The sequence below is a fragment of the Sphaeramia orbicularis genome, chromosome 12, assembly GCF_902148855.1.
Source record: "Sphaeramia orbicularis chromosome 12, fSphaOr1.1, whole genome shotgun sequence".
NCBI lineage: Eukaryota > Metazoa > Chordata > Actinopteri > Kurtiformes > Apogonidae > Sphaeramia > Sphaeramia orbicularis.
Genome location: NC_043968.1, coordinates 27,888,865 through 27,916,178, shown reverse-complemented (window position 1 = coordinate 27,916,178; position 27,314 = coordinate 27,888,865). Strand labels below are relative to the sequence as shown.

The window sequence follows — 27,314 nt, the reverse complement described above, 5'->3', positions numbered from 1 at the left end:
CTCGTGTAAATTAGTCAAGGGTCTTTGTTTCTCACATTAGTACACAATCTGACCTCATGGAAACACATGAAGTGAATGCTACAACTTGTTAGCATTGCTGTGACCTAACATAAAGCTCGTTCATTGCCTTTCACCTGAGACTGAACCTGAAGAGCTTGGCAGCGTTGGTGCGGATGCCAAAAACACATATCAAAGAGAAAATGAAGATGTCAGACAGTTACAAAAATGTGACATCACTTGTTATTGCTACTCCTCAAATGCATCTTCTGACTGCACTGTCAGTTCATCTTGACATCCAACAGGTTCTTACAGGTATTCTGAAATAGATGCCACAAAATCAGATAGGAGCCATAATTACTAAGTGAACATGAAGCCCTGAAATGTGTATTAGAGCTGCACAATACATTGTTTGAGCATCACTATCGCAATGTACGTGTGTGCAATAGTCACATTGCAGGTCCTGCAATGTAGGAGACAAATGCATTCAACATGTTGTCATCTAATTTCATCCTGGGTACCTGACACACACTGCACACAGCGATCCACCAATCACATTCGTTCTTAATCAGTTTGCCAAAGCAGACCATGCATCTGCACATGGAGTGATTCACACTGGTAACAACATCGAAAAATGAGCAACGAACAAGAGAAAATCACCGAAAATGAAGACTTGGTGACAAAAAGAAAAGCAACGTCAGTTATCTGGAATACTTTCGGCTGCAAGAAGGATGAAACTGAAACATGTGTTCTGAACGAGGAAACACAACTAATTTGTTTGACCATTTACATCAGTGCCACACAGCTGTTATATCCCCCTGAGTTCATAGCACAATATACAGGGTGACACAAAAAAAACGGGAACTTTTTAACAATCCAATAAAACCAAGAGTGATGGAAGAAAAATATTTTAATCATAGTAACTGAAACCTTAAAACATGCCGTTTAAGAAACAATGATGGAATTTTCATTTTTTAAAAATTACTTCCTGTAGATGACATCCTCCTGTACGAATGCATTCTTGAAATCTGCTGTTGAGATTCCTCATTGACCGCTGCAACATCTCAGCTGGGATACTGCGAATTTCATCCTGAATTCTCTGTTTTAACTCATCCAGAGTTCTTGGTCGAGTCGTGTACACTTTACTCTTGAGATAGCCCCAAGAGAAAAAATCACAAACGGACAAATCTGGCAATCTAGGGGGCCGGGGAACGTTACCAAATCTTGAGATCACATGGTTACCGAACAATTCTCGCACAGCCGCCAATGGTTACTAAAATGGGGGTGTGTTTACTTACTCAAGGTCACTGTCTCGCAGTGCTGCCACTTGCTCATGTCTGCCAATACGCACTTCAAAAATTCCCATTTTTTTGGGTCACCCTGTATATCACAGGGTTAAAAAAAATTGCAATGTCAGTTTTTTCCAATATCGTGCAGCCCTGAAATGTGTATGATGCCCAACACATACCAGTGTAGGGAGGCTCTGTGTCCCTATCTCCGTTGATTTGTCTCATCTTTTGCTTCTTTCTCCTTCATTGTCACACTTGTCACTCATCCTAGAAGATACAGTCTGTAAACACCCTCAACCCTCCCAAAAACCACCACCACTTAACATTCCTGCAGCTGGTCATTGCACTGCTTGACGCATGTAATGTCACACTCGTGAGCCTCTGGCTAGCTGCAATGCCTCTCCTGCCTCCATGGCGAGGAAAACAAAGAAGAGTATTGTGTCTTATGAGTGAGAGAGAGTAAAAAAGAAAGAGATCGAGAGAGGTGTGTCAGGTTACAATCAAATACGACCCATCCAACAACCCCCAAACCATGGAGTTGAAGGGGTGAATCACTGTCCTGCAGCATGTAAATGTGAGATAACCCTGCCTTCATGTGAGGGAAGGGCAGGTGTGTCAATGGTTTGTCAAGTTGGATGAAAGTCTTCAAACAGTACACTCTTATACATTTACTAAAAACACAATTATACACTTTTATGCTAACGCCTCTGTTACATAACACATCATCAGGAACCACAAAGACACCACCTTCTGGGTATCCCCCACCTTCAGACCTTTATTGTGTTCTACCTGAGCCAACGGCGTTGTTTGCAAACAAACAAACCATCCTTTGAAATTCCAACAACAAACAGGTTTGCATGGCAGAGACCGTCCTCACTTTCTACAATACTATGAAGGTAGTGGGGGCAGCCCCACACAACACAACACTCAGAGAGATTTCCTGCAGGAAGCAAAGTAGTTTTCAAAGGAATCAACACATTCAGAAGAAGCAAAAGCAAAGGAGGAACACATTTAGACAATAGTCGCTTTTCCATTGGACATCTGCGCAAAACTTTATCAATATTTACTAAATGTCGAAAAAACACAAGTGCGTAATGTCGGTTTTTCCATTAAATCACAAATGCGATGATTTGTTCATTTATTATCGCACGATGACACGAGAAGTCATTCCATAAACATAGTGACGAACGTAAATATGGTGTTGATTTACAGATATTTTCATTATTATTATATATTACCCCTCTATCTTGTACTAAATTAAAAAATGATTGGGCTTCCTGGTGTGTCCACACATACCGCGACATCTTTCTTCCTCTTCTTCACTTGTTGTAATGTAAGTTATCATCCATTTTTTTAATTCACCTGACTCTAATTGCGAAAAAAGGTCTTCCCATTGCAGTTTTTCGTGATACACCATTTGCGCTACGCCTAAAAAACCACCTCTTGCCAGCACAAAAACTTTAAATCAAAAAATGAGACTTTTGGCGAAATTGTCGTTTTTCCATTAGGTACATTTTTATGTGCAAGTTATATTTGCGCAATTTGAAGGTCAATGAAAAACCAATTAGTGTCAACAAAATTGTGGAGGAGCGTTTAACTGGAAACATTGCTTACATCAGTTTTGCCATAAAAACAACTCCTTCCAGAAATGTTGCTCATCTTTTAAGCTGAACTTTCATATTCTAACAAGCCGTTTGCCCGGGGTGAAATGGGAACAGTACCCAACCTTTCCCATAATCACCATGTAGCCTTATTGTTTTCTCACTGGCAGCGACGATGTCAGCAGACAACCTTAGATCCCTGAACGTCCCTCCTCTTTTCTGGCCTGTAATTGAGCACTCAGACATCAGTGGAGTCGAACAGTGACCAGTCCTGATCCCCAGGTATTTACACTTCAAACTCTAGTCTACAGCCTGGAGGCACACATACACACAGAGCAACACACACACATAGACCCACACATTAAAGCCCACGGTGGGTGTACAAGATTAAGCATGAATGCAATTCCTTTCTCGCTTATTGAGCACACAAACTGAGACATGGAGACATGAACACTGTTATTACACCTGCATATGTTTATGCACTCCTGTACTCTCCTTTTCTTTCGGATGAATCCTATGACACTTTTATTGCTGGAAAAATAAAACATTTGGACTAGATGATTAATTGTGAACTGTTGAAAGAGGAGGGCCACATTTGAGAAATCCCAAATAAAACATCCAGCCACAGTAGGTATTCAAACCCAACCAAACATGTAAAATGACAGAAAGGGAGATGAACAAGTGAGGCTCGCAGTAGGCAGGCATGCAGACTGATAAAGAAAGCAATGAGGACAGTAATCTAATAAGTTTCCCTAACCACTGAGGACGGATTTAGATTCAACAGACATGTGGTGGGAGAGCAACACTTTCCAGGCACATGGTCAGGCAACGGGTGCATTCTTCAGAAAAGTGAGGGGAGATAAAGAGAGGAAGAAGAAGAAGGAATACAATGAGACAATGGGCGAGAGGAGAGAGCAGTGGGGTAGAACAAGGGAGGAAACAGGAGGGAATGTAGTAGTAGGGGTGGTGGTGGTGGTGTTGGGGGGGGGGCAAGGTTTAAAAGCAGTGTGTGATATCTTAGGAATGAATGGGATCTCTTAATATCAGTTACTTAAGGTGCCAAGCCCAGGAATGGCAGCATTTCTCACAAGCTGCAGCAAAACGTATGAGCTACTGCTGCAGACAGCGACTGGCACCATAACATCTGGAACTAGAGCTGCAAACGATTAATCGACTCAAACTGATCCAAAAAAATCATTCAACCACAATTCTCCTGAATCAAAGCTTTGTTTGCTTCATTTATCTGCTGTTAAACATTGGTTCCACTGTTTGTTTCACACGGACGCTTATTGTGAAGCACAAAGAAGCTTCAATTCAGGAAAACTGCAATAGAATATTTCCCTTCTATCAATTCGAGTAGATTAATCGAATCTTTAATTTTTGCATTCACTTCAAGCACCCAATCGATTAATCGGTTGCAAGCTCTATCTGGAACACAGCCCCCGGAAATAAGTCATCTATTCAGACACTGGGCTTTCAGTGTGTAGGAGAGTCGGGGTCGTTTCTCAATGCTCAGGGTGTGTGTAAATGTAAAACCTCTTGCCCTACTTTTATCTCACAAGTGAAACGTCATCTGCGTCTACGTGTGCAACAGTGTCAAACCTGCGCTGCATTGAAGAGTCATATTTCTTGCAGGTACATCAAACAAAAAACAATTACCTGGACCACCACACAAAAAGTTACATAAACATTCATGAAGGGAGTAATTTTTTAGTCAGCAGTTTGCCACAGTGTTATGTATTCTTGTGTGACTCAATATCGGATGGCCAAATTATGGTTCTAAACCACCAGAGTACCAAGCACATAGGACGATGGCCAAGTAAGGATGGATCAGATTATGATACACTAACGCATAAAAGCAAAGCCGCAAATTTCATACAGAGAAAAATGCATCACACCCAAACAGTCTACAGGGTGTTGCACAAATTTAATTGTCATTCTGAATTAAAGAAAAGAAAAACAATTCCACTCTTCTTCTCTTTATGAATGGTAAAGTGGTGGAATGCTTTAAAGTGGCTAGTCTGTGGAATTTCATCAAGTAAAACAGAAGATGGTTTATCATGGCCTATATTTTAAAATAAGCATAAAGCTAAGGTGGTGGTTTGACAGAAGAAAACTATGTGCAGTGAAAAGGAGTGAATGAGTGCAAGCAGAGAAAAAATGAAAGTGAGTACTGGGGGAGGTAGATGAGAAATGTTAAAAAGTCAAGCTATGCAACTTCTTGAACAGGATTAAGAGCCAAACCAAAGGCATGGAAGCTCAGCAAAAGCCCCATGGGGGAATAGAGGGGGAGGGCAGTGAGGAGGCGGCGTGAGGCGGGTGTGTGTATGGGTGCATGTAACAGCACGTTGTCCTGCTCACCAAGGATGAGGGGAAAAGATCAGAGCTAGGGTGGAAAAAGACGATTTAGCATCAATCATTCTTAATCGTTTAAGTAACAATCTGCTACGCTGCATCATTGAATGATATAACCCAACTCCACCTATAGCCAGTTTGTGCATGTTTCAGCTTCTGCTGCTGTAAACCACACCTAATGACATAGATGTTTCCTGGAAAGACCTCCACGTACATTAAGAGATATTGTTTAAATATCAAGTGCTTGGTACACAGTCAAGAAAAAGACACATTTGCAAGGAAGCAGAGCAACATGTTTCACTCCTGATCAGTTTTCTGAGAACTTTCTAAATCCTCCCACACTCGAGGACACAAATCAAACAATCTTCATCCAATATACTGTTTCATTTTTGCCTCCAGAAATAACCACTAAGATAATACAAGCTTGTGAAGCAACCATGAAATGAGTCAGACTACACTGTTTTCTTGGAACCAGTTTAGATTAAGGAGACCAGTTCTCCCAAAGGTCAAACCTCAGTTCAATTCCAATCAAAATCAGTCCTTCCTTTTCAAGGCCACTCACTGTTGGAAATCAGTAATGGTCCAGACTGCTGTCAGCACATGCTTAGTAACAACCTGAGCCAGATCCATGTAAATTCTAGCTTCAAACGGTGCATTTGACTATACGCCCTGGTCATCAATGAGCTGGTTTGTGTATTTTATTATGCAGTAAAATCAGAAACAAATTGGGGCAATTGGTAGTGATATATGCATCCTCTGTATCACTTTGATTTGTGAGACTTGCTGATTTGACCTGGAGTGGAAGAGTCATGGTAACATACTCCAGAAGTTAACTACACCTACTGAAGATCTTAGATAAGAAAACACAGTGTTTAAGTAAAGGACACATGAGGGTGTTAGTACAATAAAATACCTCCTTGCCTTTCTGACTTTTGAAGCAGACAGGAAAAATTGACAGATACTCATCTTATAGAAAGCAGAATGAAAACCCCAAAGGTTTTAAGTGAAATCTGACAAGCTAAGATAAGAGCTCTTACAATGAGAACACACAGCCTTTAGCTATCAAACCACTGAGTTACTGTCTTGCACACAACACATGCACAGCAGTGGAGAGGAGGAGGACAGATAGAACAGTGTTGTGGCTAGTGGAGTGTGTTAAGTTAGCGCATCTCGGGAGAGTTATCAGGGCATTCTTGTGTTTCAGCAGCAGGCTTGAGAAACATTCTCAGACCTTCTGTTCGCCAAACTAAAAGCACCTGTCACTGGTGAGAGGTGGAACGGGCCAAAAAAAGACAAGAGAAGGAGAGCTGTATACTAAAATAACATCGAGTGTAATTGTATGGCTCAAAGTTCTGCATGGAGGGTGTGATTATTCAAGAGAAATTACAAACAAAAACTGATGGAATTGTGAGGAAGTGCAGAGATGGATAGCTTTAAGGCTTCTTCAACTGAGACAAATCAATCAATACATCTTTTGTTTTAATGATTATTGATTTAGTTAGTGTTAACCCTTTGATGCATGAGTTATGAGAACCTTAGTCAAGAGTTTTTATGAGTGTTTTTATTAGGCATGAAAAAAAACTATGGGATTGAAATTATTTTAATGAACCTGTTTTATATGGAGTTTCAAAAATGTCCACTCAGCTGGACACCGCGTGTTTAATTTCTGAAGCAAAGAAACATGTATTTAAAACGCAATATCAGAAAGTGATCTACTGTGTGAAAAATATGAAATAAAAACATTTTCAATGCAGCTAATCTGATGTTTTCTCACATTTTAGCATGCTCTGGTACTAGTATTACTAACTAAGCATCCACTGTGTTGGCTGATATGGAACTAAAACAACAAAACCCATGAATATACAAACGAACAGCTGTAGAATTGCTTTCCACTGTAGTAACCGCTATGCATGAAAGGATTAAGGAGCCAACACAGAACAATGTAATCAGTCTCATCACAGTACTGACATGAACACATCATAGTCCAGTTCACTTAGAGCACTGCACACTGTAAAAAAAAAAAAATGCATCATATATCATACAAGAAATCAAAGCAACCATCCGGTCAGACTAAATTCTGCAGAAAACAAAAGCTTTAGCAGACACCTGAGGAGCTGGAGTAGGAGTGGATTTAAGAGAGACACAGGTTTACAATCAGTCTGGCCTCTTAGTGCTTGTTATAGTGCTGGTAGTGCACCAAACCCCTCAGGCCTTCCTCTCCCAAGAGTCCGGGGTTAAAAGGTCAGGGCATCAGTAGTAATGGTTACCTAACACTTGACACAAGGGTGAGCCACTGCAAAAGGGGGGTTTTCGGCAGAGTTTGTGGCATGAGTGTTTGCATTGGTTTAATTGTGCATGGACATATATTTGTGTGTTAATTGTGTTTGTGCAGTTCCAATTTATGAAGAGAGCTAACCCCTGTGGGACCATCATGAGATCACTGTTACCAAGGGTACCACAAGAGCTGTCAGCTGTTATTGTCAACCACTGCAGAGGTGAATGTAGAGGTAATCAAAGAGGGCAATAAGGCCTGTGACCATTGTGGGCAGTCACAGCCTCTCTGTGGGATGTCTATTATAGCCATAAAGCATGGACACTTGGAAGAAGATGGTCTGTCTTTTGTAGTAAACAAAAGCAGTGCACAGGTCCATTACTAAAAACACTGGTCGAGGAAAAGGAGAGACATCTGCTGAGAACCTTCCACTGGCTGATGAACCAGTGCAGCATTCATTTATGACAAAGCAAGTTTTACTCTAAGAAACTACTGAATTATCCCATTAGTGTTTAGTCGCTTTTCCATTGACCCTCAAATTGTGCAAATATAACTTGCTCATAAAAATTTACCTAATGCAAAGACGACAATTTCACCAAAAGTCTCATTTTTTGATTAAAAGTTTTTGCACTGGCAAAAGGTGTTTTTTGGGGCGTAGCACAAATGGTATATCACACAAAACTGCAATGGAAAGATCTTTTTTCGCGACTAGAGTCAGGTGAATTAAAAAAACGGATGTTGATGTACATTACAGCAAGCAAAGAAGAAGAAGAAACATGTCGCGGTATGTGTGGACACACCAGGAAACCTGATCATTTTTTAATTTAGTACAAGATAGAGGGGTAATATATAATAATAATGAATATATCTGTAAATCTAGAGTCTGGTTTTGACCATCTCTATATATGAAGTGTCATGAGACTTTTTTGTTGTGATCTGGCGCTATATAAATAAAATTTGATTGATTGAGTGATTTGATTGGTTTTCCCCTGTAAGTCGTTTTGGAAAGAAGCATCTGCCAAATGCATAAACATAAACATAAACATAAATCAACACCATATTTAGGTTCATAGCCATGTTTATGGAATGACTTCTCATGTCATCTCACGATAATAAATAAAAAGATCATCGCATTTGTGATTTAATGGAAAAAACGACATTACGCACTTCTGTTTTTTTTGACATTTAGTAAATATCGGTAAAGTTTTGCACAGATGTCCAATGGAAAAGCGACTACTGTTACTGCGCAAGAAGAAGGGGAGTTTCAGCCAGAGTAAAGGGACATGAAAGTGTTTGTGTGGAAATTACTGAATGAAAACAATAGACTTCCATGTGTATTTAATTGTGTGAAACAGCCAGTCCACCCAGTGCCTCAGGTTTAATAAGTGCAGATGTAATTAGACTGATTGACTGAGAATGAGGGTTTTCCCTGGTGAAGCCCGGTCCACAGCAAGTCATTTGTATTCCTTTAGTATGTGTGATATGTTGGCATTCTTCAGTTTGGGGTGAAACTAGATGATAGGGTGAGGGAGCGTTGAGGAGATCTAGCTGTGTTGGGCTGTTCGCCAGATTAACGGATTAATGTGCTTTCAGCTAACAAGGAAACAGGGAGAGGGAGAAAAGACACAGAAAGAAATGACAGAGGGGAGGTTGAGCAAGCAGCTGTCAATAGGTGACAGGGTAGTTATTCTGTCAGGGTATTAGATTTATCCTGCCTGTCCGACTGCCTGATTAATGTCACAGTGCTTTCTTGCGCCGTGTGCATGAATGTGTGAGTTGTGTACTTGCAGCAGTTGCCCTGCCAGTTCGAGGTGTGAATGTCCAAGTGTTTGCATATGTCTAATCTTTAACTTTAAAGAACAAAGTCTGCTTCTGTGGCAAAAAAAAAGCAACAAATTCTTTCTGCATGACCTTCTAGCACAAATGCACAAGCTTTTCATCTAAACCCAATTCTTATTATCTCCTAAACAAAACACTAGATCTATAACTCTCTTTTATTCAAAGCTGAGGTAGATCCAAGTATGAAAAATAGGACAGCTATTCTCATGAAATCCTGGGAGACATCTTGCTACAAGATGTTCATCTACCTCCCTGCAGAGCTCCAAGAAAAAGCCAAAAATCTTGAACTTCTACACAACAAAGAGTTCTGCTTAGTATGCTTTAATGGAGGGAAATAATGTGTGTGTGCATACCTGTAGGTATGTGTGGTCCCACATGTGCTAGAGTGAAACCCACATATATGCAACAACAAAGCAGCCTGGTTATGAGGGTGCCCTCCTAATTGCACCTTTTTATTACCCCAACCAACCACTTGCAGACAATACATGGGGCACAAAAGCAGCACAACCGGATCCTGGAGACAGCCTGCAGCAAACCTACTAAATGTAGAGTCAACAGTATAGCAGAAACCTGCCCTAGGTCACTATACAACACTGAATTATATATAGACTCTGCAGTAAAATGATAGAGCATATATGATGACTCAAATTTTAGTCTTAAATTCTTTGATCAACTTGTTTGCATGTTCTGACTCATGTAACTGACAGGAAAGATGAGACAAGAAAAAGACGCAGAAAAAGAAATGGCTTGACAACTGAATGATAAGAGAATTGATTTTCTGAAATTTGGATCTTACCTGTAACAGATATAGCCATGGGTGCCTCCAGGGGCCTGTCATTGTCCAAATCCCTGCTCAGCCTCAGATCCCCAGTATTCTCATTCAACAGCAGCAGATGGAGCTCATTTCCAGATTCAAAATTGTACCGTAGCTTATCCGAAACATCCGGGTCATGAGCCGGTACCTTTCCTATTATTCCTGAAGGGAAACTGTTAGATTTGTTTGTGACATAGTTGTTGAAAATAATCTCAAAGTCCTGCAGCACTGGAGCATTGTCATTCATGTCTACCAGACAGATGTGAACAGTAGCACGGCTCACCAGAGGTGCTGAAGTCGCCTGGACCACTATGACATACTCAGTTTTAGTTTCATAATCTAGATCTATGAGCGCAGTCAGGTCACCATTAAAAATGTCCAGTTGAAAAACTTCTGGAATATTCCCTTCTACAATCTGGTACATGATCTGAGCATTAGTGCCCTCATCAGGGTCTGTGGCAGTGATCTGGGCCACAACAGACCCCACTGGACTGTTCTCATCCACTTTAATGAACAGTTCATCCTTTTCAAACACTGGAGCGTTGTCATTTATGTCTTGGACTACAACATGAATGGAAACACCAGTTTTCAGAGGTGGCACCCCCCTGTCCACAGCAAAAGCCTTCAGGTTGTACACAGGAACGTTCTCACGGTCCAGTTTGCGAGCGGTTCTGACGATACCAGAGTAAGGTTCTATGACAAAATCTCCCTCTCCATCATCTCCACCCTGAAATGTGTAGCTCAACCTGCCATTTGAGCCAGAGTCCCTGTCTGAGGCAGAGATCTGGAGAACACTAGTGTAAACCGGTGCATCTTCAAAAACACTCCCCTGGTACATGTCCCTGAGGAACTGAGGCTCGTTGTCATTGGCATCGAGGATGATAATCTCCACATAGGTGGTATCTGACTTCTGAGGGATTCCATTGTCTTTAGCAATAATAGCTAATGTATAGGAGGCCTGGTCTTCATAGTCAATCTCCATCTGTGTTGTGATGGCACCTGTGTCCGGATCAATTTTAAACTGAGGAACATTATCCTCCATCATATATGTAATGCGAGCATTTTCTCCTGTATCCTCATCCGTTGCACTGATGACCACCACCGTGGAGCCCACAGGTCGTTCTTCACTGAGCGTCACCTGGTAGTTGGCACTTTGGAAGACGGGTCTGTGTGTGTTGGCGTCTGTCACATTGATAAACACCTGTGTGGTGTCATAGCGTGTTCCATCACTGGCGGTTACTGTCAAAACATACTGGCGTTCCTGTTTGTAATCCAAAGGCAGGGCTAATGTGATGAGACCACCGCCACTCTGGCTCGTAATGGCAAAGCGGTTCCTGGTATTTCCACTGGAGATCTGATATGTCACCACGCTGTTAACGTCTCTATCTACAGCTGTTACTGTCAGCACACTGGTTCCCACCATAGCATCTTCATTGATCTTTAGTGAATAAACTTTCTCAGTAAATGTGGGCACATTGTCATTGACATCCAGCACTGTGATGGTGACACTAGCTGAGGAGGACATTGCAGGTACCCCATGATCTCTTGCCTCCACACCAAAAGTATAAAACTCAGTGGTCTCCCTGTCTAGTTCTTCACACACTGTAATCCAACCTGTGCTGTTGTTTATGGTGAATGGAAAACCAGGCGTTGTATCAGTCAGACGGTATTCTAAACGTGCATTTTCTCCTGAATCACCGTCATTTGCTTGAATGTGGATCACAGAATGACCGACGGGTACATTTTCCAACACGCTAGCCTGGAAAGGTGTGCTGACAAACATAGGTGCGTTATCATTAACATCCACAACTTGCACTACAACCATTCCTGTGCCGTTTATCAGTGGAGGCCTGCCACCATCCTGAGCCTTAATCCGCAAATTATATTCCCTAATCATCTCATAGTCCAGAGGATTAATGACATCAATTACACCAGTCGGGGAGTGAATGTAAAACTGTCCTCTAACATTGCCACTGATGATGCTGTAATGAACTTTAGCGTTGTTCCCCTCATCTTTGTCTGTAGCCTCCACCTGGATGACCTTAGTGTTGATCGCCACATTCTCTGGGACCTGAACAACATACCTTTTTTCACTGAACTGTGGGTAATTGTCATTCTCATCCTCTACAGAGATGTGGACAGTGGCGGTGGCACTGAGAGGACGTGGGTCTTTGCCCTGGTCATTGGCTTCAACTATCAGCTGGTACTGAGACCTGGTCTCCCTATCAGGCCTCTCTCTGATCCTCACCAGGCCGTTGCGGGGGTCGATTTCAAACACAGAGTTGACTCCATCCCCATTCACTATTTTGTAAACCATATTGGCATTAGAGGGAGCGTCTCCATCAGTGGCTCGGATTGTCATCACTTCAAAGCCTACTTCTACATTCTCACGGATGCTTACCCGGTACTCAGTTTGCTCAAAGACAGGGCTGTGGTCATTGGTGTCACTCACAGTCACAGTGAGGTAAGAAGTGGCAGATCTTTTGGGGGTGCCATTGTCAGTCACTGTTACTTTGAAAACATGGGTGTCTTTGAATTCTCTGTCTAGTGCCTGGATGGTTGATATGCTTCCTGTTTGAGAGTCAATGACGAAGAAGTCATTGGACCTGCTGTCAAACAGGGCCTCCATGGTGTACTCCAGCCTCCCCGCCTCTCCATCATCCGGGTCAGTGGCTTTCAAGGTGATCACCCGCGTCCCCGCTGGCTCATTCTCGGGCACGGACACCTGATAGTTGGGGAGTTGAAACTGTGGAGACATGTTTACTTGTCGCTTTCCTCTGCGCACTGACTTTCTCTGAACGGTTCCCGGTAGATGTCGGTGGTGTGGAGGCACTTGTGTGAGTGTCAGAGTCAGCAGCACAGACAGGCGGCTGTGCGCAGAGCTGTGCGCAGAGCTGTGCAGTGCGCAGTACACACTCACCTCAGCCTGCCCTCGGTGCTCCAGGCATAAGTCATTGGCCAGGAACAAATCCCCATGCCTGAGCACAGCATCCAAGTCTTTTCCAACACACACAGAGTCCAAAAAGGAGATGTTCCTCTTAGAAGCAGGTAAAAGTTCTGTCACATTCAGAAGTAATTCACCTGCAGGTAAACAGGAAGTTGCTCCTAGTTTGGAAAGGTGTTTAATGTTAATGTCGTGTTTACCTGTCGATTTCTTTCTTTTGTATTTAATAAAACAGTCCTGGCCGTGTACAAACACATTAAAACGTGTCACAATAATGTCTCCAGATGTCAAAGAACCTGCTCTGAAATAAACAGGCGCCGGGTTCCTCAGGGTGCGCGCACACTGGACGCTCCGGGACAGACGGATAACCCCGTCGTGCGTTCCAACTTGAAAAAAGTTATGAATAAATTTGGGAGATAAAGTTCTGTCAATTTTATAAGTCCATCCTGGGCCAAGAGACAGGTTTGCCAAAATGGTCCCGGGCTGTAACGTGTCCGAAAGGTGTATTTCCAAACATCCCGAAGGCGGCACGTTGAATAGGATACAAACCCAAATCCAAACCAAAGGTAGCTCCATACTTGTAAACCTGCCAAATCCCATTCAACTTTAGCAAAAGTCCACAGCAAAAGCATTAACTCTCCCTCTCCCAACACCGCGTTTTACTTTTATCCCTCATGGTAAAGTTTTAAAGTGGAAAACGTCGCTTGGTATCCATAGTGTCGGTGTATCCACAGTGCGCAGCGGCTGCGTTAACCCACACTGAGTTTAAAATGGGCACAAAATGGCTCCGTGGCTCTCCTCCTCCTCCTCCTCCTCCTCCTCCTCTCCTCCTCAGAGGCTTATTACCATAAACCTGCTGCGTTCCCCCTCTGGGACGCTTTGGCGGGGGGGTTGCTTTTTTTCTCATGGAGATTTAGGAAGTGGCCCTGACCGGGTGACCAGTGCGCACAAGTGTATTGTTATTATAATAAGGTGAGTTTGGGTAAATTCCTAATGTGCGTTTGGGAGACGCTCCTTTTAAAACTGTGGTGAGTTGAAGCACTTATATATGCAAAGATAGATGTCCTTTATTTATCCCAAACTGGAAAATTACAGTGTAGCAGCAGCATGGCACACATTCAGTAATAATATAAAACCACAGCAAACATGAGTAAAGAGAAATGTAACACAAGAGTCAACACTTTACACTGTACACTATGAATTAAAAGTATAAAAAGATCTGGGTAGAATCTGGATCCATCATTTTAAGCAATGATGGATCATGAAAGAACACTGAAAAACACTTCACTAAAATTCACACTTTTTAAAGAATGATATTTTCAGTCCCAACATGAGGGGATTTATTTGCTGTACAATTTAATGTTAGAATTAAAATACGACTAAATACTGAGTGTATGTCATTAATTAACCTCCTGAGACCCAGGAAATGTCAGCAAAGTACAAGCTTTTTTTTTGTTTGTTTTTATTAAATAAGTGCTTATATTGGAAACATCATGACGCAAGTTTTTTCAGATGCAGTTTTTAAAAATGTTATGGAATGTCCTTTGTGGTGGACAGTTTTCTTTCTTTCTTTTTTTTATTTGTATAAAGTTGTGAAACACTTGTCCACAAATGCGGACAGAAAACCCATAGCTGGGTCTTAGAAGGTTAAAAAAAAATCAAATAAAATGACTTATTCAAAGTTAATGTTTCTGTATGTTTGTGTCGTATATGTTGTGTTATTATGACTGATGGGCTATTTGTCACAGAATAAATACCATTTGCGAATAATCACTCAGAAAATATATATAAAAAAAATAAAAAATAACGTGGCTGCAAAGCAAATGTAGTTTTATGTGAATAATATGATGTCACACTATTATAACATATTGTAATATTTTGAATTTATTCATGGAACTCTTATCATTCATCACAATAACGATAATAATAAATAATAATAAAGCTGAATTAGATTTGCTGTTTCTAATGTCTGTATTAGTGTTAGTTGGGTTAATATGGCCTCTGGACTCCATTTATAACAAGAAAATCAGTTTATAGATAGTTGACCGCGAGAGTAACTTTTCCAACATCTTGTTTCATTGCGCCCCCATGTGGCTAAAACTGCGCAACAACAAAACGCACATCTGAAACTAAATTTTTCTGCTTTTAATAACGCATTAAGTAGCAGTTAGTCATATAAAAGCAATTACATCATATCAGACTTATTTACTTCTTCTGTATTTATTTATTTTTTTTGGTTGTTTTTGGAAGAACTGATTTTGACACTAGGTTTATGATAATCCCACTCAAGGAGAAAAGGCACTGCAAATCCTTCCAGAATAAGAAGGAAACACTTGAATAAAAAGAAAAAAAAGTAGTGTGAGTGATACAGTTTTAAAATCCCTCTTCAAATAAACATTAATATGCAGGACTGTGTTAAACAGCTGAGAATACCAACCTAAACCGATTCATCATCACTGAATATTTTTCCACAAATCAAAAGTTGCACCTTTGGTTTCACTGTGTTGTTGGCACACATGATAAGAAATTAAACACACAGTGTGAACTAAGAATCAACATACACCCTTATGTTCCTATCTAAGACAGCAATATTCATGTCTGAACTACAGATATTTTAAGGATTCAAGTTTTGTGTCCAAACACATGTAAACATGAAAAAAGGAGATGACAGAGGTAGGGACAGTCTATGAACAAAAACAAGTGAATGAGCAGCAGAGACATCCAAAAACACCCCCAGTATTCAGACACACAAGGAGAAGCAACATTTATCTCAAATGACTAAACACTGCATGAATTCGTAGCCCAAAACCTCCCTTCTTAAATCCGTACATAGTTGGATAGATGAGAACTCCATTATGCTCCTTCTTGGGTCTAACACTCCTTTGTACTACATAGAAAACATAACACTATTAGGCTTAGAGCACTTCCTTGTGGTTGCTGAAACGTTTCAGTGGGAAAAATACTTTCAATCTTCTTTTAGTTTGGATATTTTAGTTACAAATGCTGCAAATAAATGAGTCTGTTTTTTCCATATTTAAATGTCATTTCAAAGGTTAGCCACAATTCTTGCATTTATTCATAAGAAGGTGTTTGCTTCATTGAAATTAATGAAAACGTACCAAGTTGAGACTATTACTAGCTAATATTTCACTTTGTTAAAGGATGCTTACCGAGCCAGTCCCATGACTTCCTAGCACAGTGGTTTCCAACCTTTTTTGGCTCATGACCCCATTTTAACATCACAGACATTTAAAACGGAAGCTTTTTTTTGCTAAAATTAATTTGTTATTGATCATTTAATAGTTTGCTATACTATGTTGCAAATAAACATTAAATTTAGGTGGCATTTAGTCTACATAATACATATTATTAAGAACGGAGGCAGGTGTAGATTACTGCACAAAGTGAGGATTTAATTTTCCTTGGTCAGGATATGTACAGTCAGTCCAACTTGGATTTACAAGGCTGACAATTAATACTGAACAAACAAGAACTCAAACTATGAATTATGAAAGAGCTGCAGCATCTGAAACCGACCACAATGAACATTTGAAAGATAAACAGTACCACAGTGCTTCAGTTTCAGCTTCACAGTTTGTCATGTCTGTTATGGATTGTGATTGTCTCTCGCAACTCACCATATATTTTTATTAGTAAGTTTTTATTTTAATTTTTATCGACTACTAGAAATTTCAGACAACCCTATTTGAATTCCAGGCAACCCTATGTGGGGTCCTGACCCCAAGGTTGAAAAACACTGTCCTAGCATTTTCAATAACTATTTTTGCCTGTTATAACTTGTTCTATTTATAGCTCACAGTAAAAGTCCTACTTTTAGTAGCACTATCTTGCAGGCTCAGTGAAGAAAAAAAAAAAAATAGGGAGCATCAATGTATATTACAAAAAAAAAATAAAAACAGTTCACCTGGAAAAAATTGCAGTGGTCTACATGTCGACTCACTGTCTTATACAGTATCAAGTGCTAGATTTTATAATAAGGTCCTGTAATTTAAGAGCTTCGATTTTTAGTCCAAACATTTGCTGGAAAACAGTAGAAATAATCCATTGTGTCCAGCAGGAGTATCAGGTCATGTCTTGAGACCATTTATTTTCATGAACAGGGGGCTCTAACCTAATGCACTGGATAGAATGGTTTTCTGTGTTGCTAGGATGTGTCTAGGGTCAGCTGGCAGGTTCAGGGGTTGGTTCCTTGTGCTGTACGGCTGCTGTCAACCGCTCCCGACCCTTCTGCAGAGTGTATTGGCTGGGCCCCAACTGGATTATCTTTCCACTGCCAAGACACTCGTCGCCTTTGTAGAGCACAGCAAACTGAGAGACGAATGAAATAAGGGACAAGTCAAGACTGATACAGAGCATGTAGAGGAAGAACAGAAGATAAAACCAATCTAAGTACAGTGTAACAGATGTGATAGTGTTTACCTGTCCAGGAGTCAGAGCTCTGACTGGCTCTGAGAGTGAGATCCACACAGAGCCGTCCATGTTCAGAGTCACAGTACAGGGAGCTGCAAAGGACATGAGGAGTTTGATCTAAATGTAAACATAATGCAAGGGCATATTAACCCTGTCATTAATATTATAAAATAGGATGGTACTTACTCAGTGGCATCTGGTGGATGAAGCGGAAGTGACACTCCAGCATCTGGGTTTTAGCCAATTCAGGAGGAGGGTCCATCGTTACCCAGTGGAAACGGTCCGTCCGTATTGTGTCACGGAAAAGAGCTGGATGATTGGTGGTTGGAGCCTGAGCCAGGAGAGATGCAGGAAAAAAACCCAGAATAAAAAGGTCATATTTCAGATAGTGCTGAGCATATGATGAATTTAAAACCCAACTGTCTTTTTTCCCCCTAACAGTGAATAAGCAGAGAAACGCCATGACACAGCTGTACTGCAGTGTGCCGATTCTTCAAGACATTTATTCAGTTTAACACTAGAGATTGGTTTGCTTACCACAAACACATTTCCAGTCCCAATGTCTTTGTCCACAACAAACCAGGGGTCTTTCTGCCCTCCTATCCTTGCCCTCTGTCCCAGTGTCAGAGTGAACCAGCCTGAATGAACAGAAGAGATGGCTGATGAACACATTGATCTGTCCCACATTGACTTATGAATCAAACTAAAGGGGTGATTTGGACATGAAGAGTCTTAAAGGAGTGATATTTTGCTTTTTTTTAATGGTATTATTCATTTTTAAACATTGCCCTGTGGTCTACATAAATTGTACAGGGTGGGGAAGCAAAATTTACAATATTTTGAGGCAGGGATTGAAAGACAGTGTATGACCAATTAGTTTATTGAAAGTCATGAGAATTTATTTGCCACAAGAAAATGTACATAATAGAAAATGTTTTTATTCTATGTGTCCTCCTTCTTTCTCAATAACTGCCTTCACACGCTTCCTGAAACTTGCGCAAGTGTTCCTCAAATATTGGGGTGACAACTTCTCCCATTCTTCTTTAATAGTATCTTCCAGACTTTCTCGTAATAGTTTTGCTCATAGTCATTCTCTTCTTTACATTATAAACAGTCTTTATGGACACTCCAACTATTTTTGAAATCTCCTTTGGTGTGATGAGTGCATTCAGCAAATCACACACTCTTTGACATTTGCTTTCATGATTACTCATATGGGCAAAAGTTTCTGAAAAGGTATGGATAATAGTGTTAGGTATGATTATGACATCAATATATGTTTGGTTTCAAAACAATTGACGTAGTGCCTGCTGAGAAAAAACAACTAAATGTTCATTGTAAATTTTGCTTCCCCACCCTGTAAATGCTATGCTTGGGTCTGAATTCTCCATTAATTCAACTCCAACCCTACTTCTGAGTAATGACACCAGAAAGGCTGCTTTGAGCGCTGGCCCTTTAAATGCAAATGAGCCACTATATGTCCCGCCCCCTCCAGGTTGTTGGCTGTGCTTTCTGTCCTGTTCAGCCACTTGTGTTTGTTAATACAACCAAAAACTGAACATTTTAGGACATATTTTCAGTATGGACTACAACTACAACTGGCTTGACCTTAAGTTTTGACCTTATATGTGCAAATGTCATGATGTAACTACTTGTAAAACAAGACAAATTAAGAAGGAATTGAAACGGGTTGTAGAAATCCACTAGATTTTTGATGGAATGAATATAAAGGGAGCATTGCAGCACCTGGAGGGTTCAAATTAAAACTTTATGAACTATCAGGGCCCAAATACACAAATAAATGAACCAAAGACTAATAAAAGTGGGTTTAGCAAAATATGACCTCTTTAAAAAACAAGCAGCAAACCTTTGTGGTGTCCCATTATAGATCCATCTTCAATAGAGACAAAGTGCCCTGGTTTAGGTTCTAGATACTGTAAAGAAAAAAACAACATTGTATTATATGAAACATACAATACCTTCTGAACTCATCACTAACAGAGATGGGACTCTGCATTAGAAACCAAGCTTATGCTGTCAGGGACTGACAGCAAGGGTATATCCCCAAAATCTCCCCAATCATCTGCTATATAATAAAGCAAATAAATGACACATTGTGCAAAAGATACCAACTAAATTGTTATTCAGAAAGCAGATTGTGGATAGATTTAATACAAAATGTGACACTGTATAGAAATGTCCATAACTCTTCTTTTGATATTTTCAGAAAACTATCAAACATCCCCCAACCACTTGGAAAAAACACTCCACCTGGTGTCAAAATATGACATCATGTAAACGCAGGGTAGTGGCATGAAGAAAAATCATTGTTAGAAAATAGATATGAACTCAATTTGAGCTTCATTGACCTGATAGAGGCAGAAAAATGGTCAGAGAACCAGTTTTTCTCCACAAAACTCCACCTAGTGAATGAAAATGACACCATATGAACTCTGGATGGTAGCCAGAAAATGGACATTTGTAAGATGATCAGTATGAACCAAATTTTATCTCAATCAGCTGATTATTGCTTGATTTATGCCCAAAAAACTGATGTTCAACTAAAGCACCCCCATGTGGATGATTTACAAAAGGGAAGCTGAAATCAAAAGGGTTCTTCCACTAGGGGTCCTCTATGTTGGTTATCAAGAGAGAAGAAATCCAACCAAATCTGTCCCAGTTATTCCCTTCACACCAAGGATTTCCATTTACGGGATATAAAAATAAAAAATGGGAAGAAGTAAAAAATAATCCACATTTGTTCAAAGATTATATAGACCACCAGAAATTTCATCTCTCACCTCCAAAATAAAGTTTTCAAAGTTCCTCTCTCCAATGAAACAGATCCCCATGCTCTGAAAGAACACTCAATATTAGTATAAAGTGAACTAAAAACATGTTTATATATTTTCCCATTAATCTTAAAACAAGCCATGTGTTTTCTGTGTTTGGGCTTTTTCTTACCTCTTTCTTCTTAAGAACATGATGGAAGCCTGCCTCAGCAGCAATTTTTTTGACAAAGTCTTTGGTGAGTCCTGCTAGCGGAAACATGGTTTGTCGCAGGGCATTTTGTGAGATCTGACTGAGAAAAAAGGTTTGGTCTTTAAGGAGATCTGCGCCCTTGTGCAACCTAACAGCTGGACGACAAAACAGTTGCAAAGAAATCAACAGCTGCAAGTTTTGTTGGAGAAGAGGTAAACATAACAGTGTGCAAGGTAAGTGTAACACCCTTACGATTTCGGATTTCAAACCGGTCTCTGAAGAGCGTGGTGGATGGGGTTGCATGTGTCTGTTGGAAAACCTCTTCATCTTCCTGTGACGTCCTGGCATAGTGGCCTGTTGCCATGGCATCAGCACCTACAGCAACAGTACAACTCCAATTGTAATTTCATTGATTTACTGATTTCATATTCTCACCCGGTCGTTTATTTCAGGCCTGATTTTCCAATTCACAACAGAAACAAGTAAAACAAATGTTCAAAATGTTTATCTCATTTGATGTCAGTGCATTACATACCCAGAGTGTTGATGGCATACTTGTGAAAATGGTTGAATTTGATGTGCTTGTTGCATAGTATGTCTGGATTTGGTGTCCTTCCTTTCTCATACTCCCTCAACAGATTACTGAAAAAGAAACCCATCAACCAATTAGGATTTTTCACAAAACTATTAAAACAAAAGTAAGATAAAGCACCGTATAAAGGAGACATGTGAAATGAAATATCTTCATCCAATCCAACTTTAATTATAAAGCACTTTAAAACTACCACAGTGGACCAATGTGCTGTACAGAAGACTAAACGCACAATAAAAAATAATAAAAGCATTAAGAAACAATAAAATCAAATGATCTATGTAGAGCTCATGAACTGGGGCACAAACAGCAGACAGTATTTAAAATATATATTTGCCTATATATTGCTTTCAAAAATATATTTGCAACTTAGAAAAGACCTTACATTAAAGTTATCCTAAATTAATCTTATAATTCTTGTCTGACCGGTCCTTCAATTATTTAATAGTCCAAATACATTTACTTCATCTTTCTGAATGTTGGTGAAATAGGAAAGACATCATGAATAGAGGCACATGTAAATGAAAATCATAGTGCAACAGCTTTAAGTTCAAGCTTAAACATAGAACAAGGTCACACAGTCTCCCATAGAGTATATATAGACATTGCATAACTACAATCAGAAAAGATCTACGAACATGTATGAATGAATGAATGAATGAATGAATGAATTTTTATTACTGTGTCCTGCATAAGAATATGCCCAGCCCTTACATGGGCTTATAAGACACCAAAAATACAAACCAAAGACCAAATACCAGACAATATTTATTGTCTATACTATTTATTGACACTAAATTTGCATCTTTTGATCAGTTAATGTTAAAATTTAACATTCGTAGGTCTCACTTCTTTAGGTTTTAACAACTTCGCAGTTTCATAATGGCATCATTCACTCACTTCCCATCACAGCCACCCCATTCCCTCTTAGATACCATTCTGACAGTTAATCAAGGCTCCAAAGGGACCATTGGAAAAGTATATTCCCTACTACATACATATAATTTGGAACCTCTGATATCATTAAAAAAAACAGTGGGAAGAATACTTGGGGCTAGAACTCCCAGAGGAGACTTGGGGAAAGGCTTTAGACAGAATACATTCCTCTTTAATCTGTTTACGGCACACAGTTATTCAATTTAAGGTTGCACATCGCCTCCACTAGTCGAAAGTGAGACTAGCAAGGATTATACCTAGCTTTGATCCCATCTGTGATCTGTAAACAAACACCAGCCACCCTTTCACATACATTCTGGTTCTGTTCAAAATTAGATAATTTCTGGCATCCAATATTTAAAATCCTCTCAGATGTTTTACAGACGCGTATAGAGCCCTCTGCCGTTACTGCGATATTCGGAATAAATTCACAAACCATTCATCACAACCAACACGCTAAGAATATGATAGCCTTGGCCTTTCTCATTGCCAGACGATTAATACTTCGTAGGTGGAAGGAGAAACACCCTCCAACCTTTAAGATGTGGATTAGTGACCTTTTACACCACATGACACTAGAGAAAGTTTGCTATTTTACTAGAGGGTGTGGTCAGAAATTTTATGAGATATGGAAACCTTTTCTAACACATATAGAGAAGTTGGATATCACCCATACTGATGTTTAGTAAGATGGACCCTTTATTATAGAGAAATTAAAGCCAATCTGCTAAATGGTACAGTGATCCTTTTTTTTTTTTTTTTTTTTTTTAGTATTGTTTTGTTTTGTTTTATTTCGTTAGGGGTAGGGTTCTGTTGGAACATGGACAGGAAGTGGGGGGTGGGGGCTGTTCTTGTTTATATTAATTCATGTCTGAAACACAGCTCTGTAGAGTCCCTGCATAAATACCAATAAAAAAGACTTTGTGCAAATACCAGACAATAGGCACAATAGATGTAAACAAGACAATGTACCGACCTATTTAAACAAACACTTCTGCCGCTTTTTCCAGGCTTTACAAACAAATAATAAAATTTATATACATTTGAACTAAACAACCATTTCTTCTGGAACACTGGCAAAAGATACCTCATGTCAACTTAGATTATTCTTGGAGAAAAGATTTTTCAATGAGGATTTCAGCTGGTTAAGTCAAGGATATATATAGACTTACCTAAACACGTCATGCCAATACTCTTTAACGTAGGATAATTGATGGAAGGGGATGTCCAAGGCCCGACAGACCCTGTGTGCGTCCTCACAGTCCTTCTCTGTGGTGCAAACCCCAGACTCATCCAGGGAGTCCCAGTTCTTCATAAAAACTCCTGTAACGCTGTAACCTTCACAACACAATGACAAGACAATGTGTGGGTTAAGCTAGCACACTAAACAATGATGAAAGACCCGATTTTACAGCGGGAAGAATTATTTACAACCGTTTTAAGACTTTTCAAGACTCAGGAGTAAGTATTAGCTGAAGTTTGTTCCCCTGTGGTTAGTCCTAGTAGTTTTTCCTCACCTCTTCTCTTAAGCAACAAAGCCGCCACAGAGCTATCAACGCCGCCTGACATTGCACACACAACGTGCCTAATAAAACCCATGTTTCCAGACTATATGGTACACTATCGATACCTTATTTTCATGAATTTGTAGCTAAAAGTTAGCTAACAGCTGTCCATTACCCCTGTTAGAGGGCGCCATGTCTGTGGTCCGACAGTAAAAATGTCCGACTGGAAACAACGCTCATAACGGAACCGTGTGTTTTGGGAAGGGTCCGTAATAGTTGTAACACGATCAACGACACGGAGCTGTCACTTTTGAGACTGATTGAAATATCCAAATAAGTAATAAGGTTAGTGGGAAAGGAGCCTATCATACTGAAAATGCTGTTTTCATTCATTTAACATTTAATTTACAATAGAATAGAAGAATAGAAGCTTTATTGTCATTGTACAATTTACAACGAAACTTTGTTTAGCAGCAATAATGTCCCTTGTCTTGTAGCAGCTGCCGTTTCAAGTATGCTAAAAATAAATATGCATTCATAACAATATATATTTAAAAGTATTAAAACCAGAAATGTGCACAAAAGGGTATTTGTTATAAAAAGGAATTGAATTGGTTTTGTGATCATTTATGTTTTTATCTCCGAGTGCACGGATTGTTTTTATGTTGGAAATGACAGATAGTCAATGTTAAAAGAAGATGCAGTTTCTGTTTTCATTAAACTGAAGTAATTTCTAAATGATGAGTTTCTGATACAGATGAGTGAGGTATCTGCAGACACAGTCACCCTGGACCTGCTGAAAGAAGCATGGGAGGAAGTGAGGACAAGCCCCCTGGGTGTCATCAATACCCCCATGATACCCTGGTGCCAGACCACCCTACCTCTGCAAACCATCTGCAATATTCACATCAAACTGGAAAACCTGCAGAGAACTGGTCAGTTTGAACCACTCAGATTCACTTAAAATAACATCTAGCATTTCTCTTGTTCTCTGTAGACCAGGGATAGGCAATTTACTCGTAGACCAATGTTATTCGTCTACAGCAGGGGTGGGCAATCCTGGTCCTCGAGGGCTGGTATCCTGCATGCTTTAGATGTTTCCCTCTTCCAACACACCTGGTTCACATGATAAGCTTATCTACAAGCTCTGCAGAAGCCTGATAATGACCTTCAGGTGTGCTGGAAGAGGGAAACATCTAAAACATGCAGGATACCGGCCCTCAAGGACCAGGATTTCCCACCCCTGCTGTAGACGAATAACACTGGTCTACAAGTAAAATGCCTCCAGAATAAAAGTAGTGAAATTTTACAACGTCTGAGTCACTGATAAAGAAAAATCCAGTCATAAATGCTGGTTGGCTGAAGTTTCACAGATACAGTCTTGGGTCAAAATGAGAAATAATGGGTTTGACTCCAAAGGAATATTTGTCTCAGAGCTACCAGATCTAGTTCAAAACACTGTCTGTACATGACAATACATTCACTTTACAGGTTCTGTCTAGTGGAACATTTATAAATCTATTGTATAAATGTACATTAACTTATATATTTGTAATAACACTTTATCATATACCTGCAAAACCTGAGAAAACCAGCACTTTTGTCATTTGTTTTCCAATTAATCTGATTAAAATATGTAACATTTAGTGCATTTAATCTCTGAAGCAGATAATTTCAAAAAATTGTAAACCAGTGTAATGAAGAGCTAACACATACCCTCTATTGTCTGCAATTGCACAAAAAATGCACAATTATTGTATATAAGTTGATACCTGCATCTTTATGTATATAGAGTTTATATGTATGTATAGTTTCTTCTTTTTTCATATTTTACTTTTCTTAAATTTTTTTGATTGACAGGGTCTTTTAAGATCAGAGGAGTGGCCAATCAGTTTGCCAAGAGGCCAAAGGGTGGGCACTTTGTGACCATGTCTGCTGGGAACTATGGAAAGTCTTTTGCTTATGCATCAAAACACTATGGGTCAAAGGGCAAAGTAGTGATGCCAGAAACTGCCCCTCTATCTAGATCCGTCCTCATACAGGTCAGAGGTCAACTTCTTTGCCACACAAAATATATACAGATGAAATGAAGTTATGTGCATGTGAAATTTGTACAAGTATTTTAAGCTAAATTTTTGCATGTGAGTGGTGGTCAGCAATCACATTTATTAATCTCAAAGAAAGTAAATGTGAATATGTCATTATAAAAGGGCTTGAAATGTTTCTCCTCAGAGTTTTGGCGTTGAAGTAGAGAGAGTGCCTACGTCCTGTCTGATGAATGTGGTGAACCGCTGTGTTCAGGAGGACAGCATGACCTTCCTGCACTCCTACGATGATCTGGATCTAATAGCGGGCCATGCCAGGTTAGACTCACGGTGGTTCCAATCCAATCCAACTTTATTTATAAAGCACTTTAAAACAACCACAGTGAACCAAAGTGCTGTACAGAAGACTAAAAGCACAATAAAAATAAATAAAACCACTAAGAAACAATGAAATCAAATAAATAAAACAAGTTAAAATATAAAAACAAAATCAAAATGTCAACATTGTAAGAGTGTTAAAAGGCCAAGGAGAACAGGTGGGTTTTAAGAAGAGATTTAAAAACAGGCAAGGAGGAGGCCGGTTGTTCTACAATCTGGGACCAGCAGCAGCAGCAAAGGCCCGATCTCCTCAGAGCTTACAAGTTGTTCTCGGCACCATCAAGGTGGTTATTAGATTTAAGATCATAAATAAACTCTTAAGAACCTTTATTTCATGTCCTGTCTGCATGTCTCTGTCTAGTCTTGGTATGGAGGTGTTGGAGGTGATGCCTGACCCTGATGTGGTGGTGGTGTGCTGTGGTGGAGGGGGACTGCTGGCTGGTGTTGCTGCTGCCATTAAACTGTCAGGATGTGATAAGACCAGGATCTATGGTGTTGAACCAACTGGAGGTTAGGGTTACTCACATACAGTTGTGTTAAGTATCCCTAGTAGTCATTCGCTTTGTTGTTACTGTATTATCAGTCATTCACTCTTACTGAGCTCTGAAGATTTGAGTTTGTTTTTGGATTTTTTTTTTTGTTGTTGTTCTAAAAGTATGTTTCCATATAATTTCAGCCTGCGCCATGTACCAAAGTTTTGTTGAGAAGAAGCCTGTGGGTATGGATGCCAAGAGCATTGCCTCAGGACTTGCACCACCTTTTGCTGGTAATGATGAATGTTTTATAAAAATGTTCAGTGTTTGTTCAAGATTGTACATACCAGAACGTGCCAGTAAACAGACACAAGTCTCCCACATGAAAATGATTAATGTTCTGGCTCTGGTGTGCAGTGATTTTTTGATTTATTTCACTTTGTTCTATATCACAGGCAAGCTGCCCTATGAGCTGTGCCAGCGTTACGTGGAGGGAATTGTCCTGGTGAGTGATGAAGAGATCAAAGCAGCTGTGTCCATTCTCTACAAGTCTGGACTCGTGGTGGAGCCCTCTGGCTCTGCTGCCTTTGCTGCTATCATTAACAACAAGATACCCGAGCTAGAAGGGAAGAAAGTGGTGTGCATCCTTAGTGGAGGAAACATCGGCAAAGATGAGCTCGCAAACTTCCCAGACTGACAAACGTACATTAATGTTATGTAAGAAGTATGTGCCATTATTTATACTCAGGGAGAAATCAAAAACACACTTACATTAACTCTGTCTCTTTATAATCAATCTGTGAAAATGAAAAGCCATTCAAGGTTTGATAAAATAAAAAAAAAACACTAATTCTGTATTAA

At 39.9% G+C, this 27,314-nt stretch overlaps 3 protein-coding genes across 8 annotated transcripts in view; 1 reads left to right on the top strand and 2 right to left on the bottom strand.

The window, feature by feature from the left end:
• Positions 1 to 13,856, bottom strand: part of celsr1a (cadherin EGF LAG seven-pass G-type receptor 1a) — a 134,253-nt gene extending 120,397 nt beyond the window's left edge. For 4 of the 5 annotated variants that reach the window (XM_030149358.1, XM_030149357.1, XM_030149360.1 and 1 more), the window contains exon 1: positions 10,150 to 13,856. In XM_030149358.1, the coding sequence (XP_030005218.1) occupies positions 10,150 to 13,711 (3,562 nt within the window). In that variant the 5' untranslated portion in view covers positions 13,712 to 13,856. The remainder of the gene's footprint in view (positions 1 to 10,149) is intronic. The other variant, XM_030149361.1, reaches the window with a different exon arrangement.
• Positions 13,857 to 16,898: 3,042 nt separating this feature from the next.
• Positions 16,899 to 23,756, bottom strand: trmu (tRNA 5-methylaminomethyl-2-thiouridylate methyltransferase). The gene is made up of 11 exons (XM_030149362.1): positions 23,570 to 23,756; positions 23,225 to 23,390; positions 21,060 to 21,166; positions 20,777 to 20,899; positions 20,507 to 20,679; positions 20,344 to 20,397; positions 19,410 to 19,476; positions 18,080 to 18,180; positions 17,729 to 17,873; positions 17,552 to 17,634; positions 16,899 to 17,440 (listed from the first exon to the last, which is right to left on the bottom strand). Exons 1-11 carry the CDS (start codon positions 23,649 to 23,651, stop codon positions 17,294 to 17,296), a joined length of 1,248 nt encoding a protein of 415 aa, XP_030005222.1. The 5' UTR covers positions 23,652 to 23,756; the 3' UTR covers positions 16,899 to 17,293.
• Positions 23,757 to 23,824: 68 nt separating this feature from the next.
• LOC115429698 (phenylserine dehydratase-like) lies at positions 23,825 to 27,286 on the top strand. Of its 2 annotated transcripts, XM_030149363.1 has the most exons (7): positions 23,825 to 23,902; positions 24,315 to 24,492; positions 25,418 to 25,599; positions 25,790 to 25,920; positions 26,342 to 26,490; positions 26,657 to 26,746; positions 26,909 to 27,150. In XM_030149363.1, the coding sequence occupies exons 2-7, from the start codon at positions 24,315 to 24,317 to the stop codon at positions 27,148 to 27,150; spliced, it is 972 nt and encodes a 323-aa protein (XP_030005223.1). In that variant the 5' UTR covers positions 23,825 to 23,902. The 2 variants fall into 2 exon arrangements, with proteins under 2 accessions (XP_030005223.1, XP_030005224.1); XM_030149364.1 differs by lacking the exon at positions 23,825 to 23,902 and having other exon boundaries at positions 26,909 to 27,286.
• The last annotated feature ends 28 nt before the right edge of the window (positions 27,287 to 27,314 follow it).

Bases quoted from the DNA above. Each gene is read 5' to 3' on its own strand.
- trmu (XM_030149362.1), bottom strand. From the start codon at position 23,651: ATGGGTTTTATTAGGCACGTTGTGTGTGCAATGTCAGGCGGCGTTGAT. The intron at 23,391-23,569 runs GTGAGGAAAAAC...TGTGTTGTGAAG, and splicing joins TTTGTTGCTTAAGAGAAGAG to GTTACAGCGTTACAGGAGTT. The intron at 17,635-17,728 runs GTAAGTACCATC...TGTCCTTTGCAG, and splicing joins CATCCACCAGATGCCACTGA to CTCCCTGTACTGTGACTCTG.
- LOC115429698 (XM_030149364.1), top strand. From the start codon at position 24,315: ATGAGTGAGGTATCTGCAGACACAGTCACCCTGGACCTGCTGAAAGAA. The intron at 24,493-25,417 runs GTCAGTTTGAAC...TTTGATTGACAG, and splicing joins GGAAAACCTGCAGAGAACTG to GGTCTTTTAAGATCAGAGGA. The intron at 25,921-26,341 runs GTTAGACTCACG...GTCTCTGTCTAG, and splicing joins CTAATAGCGGGCCATGCCAG to TCTTGGTATGGAGGTGTTGG.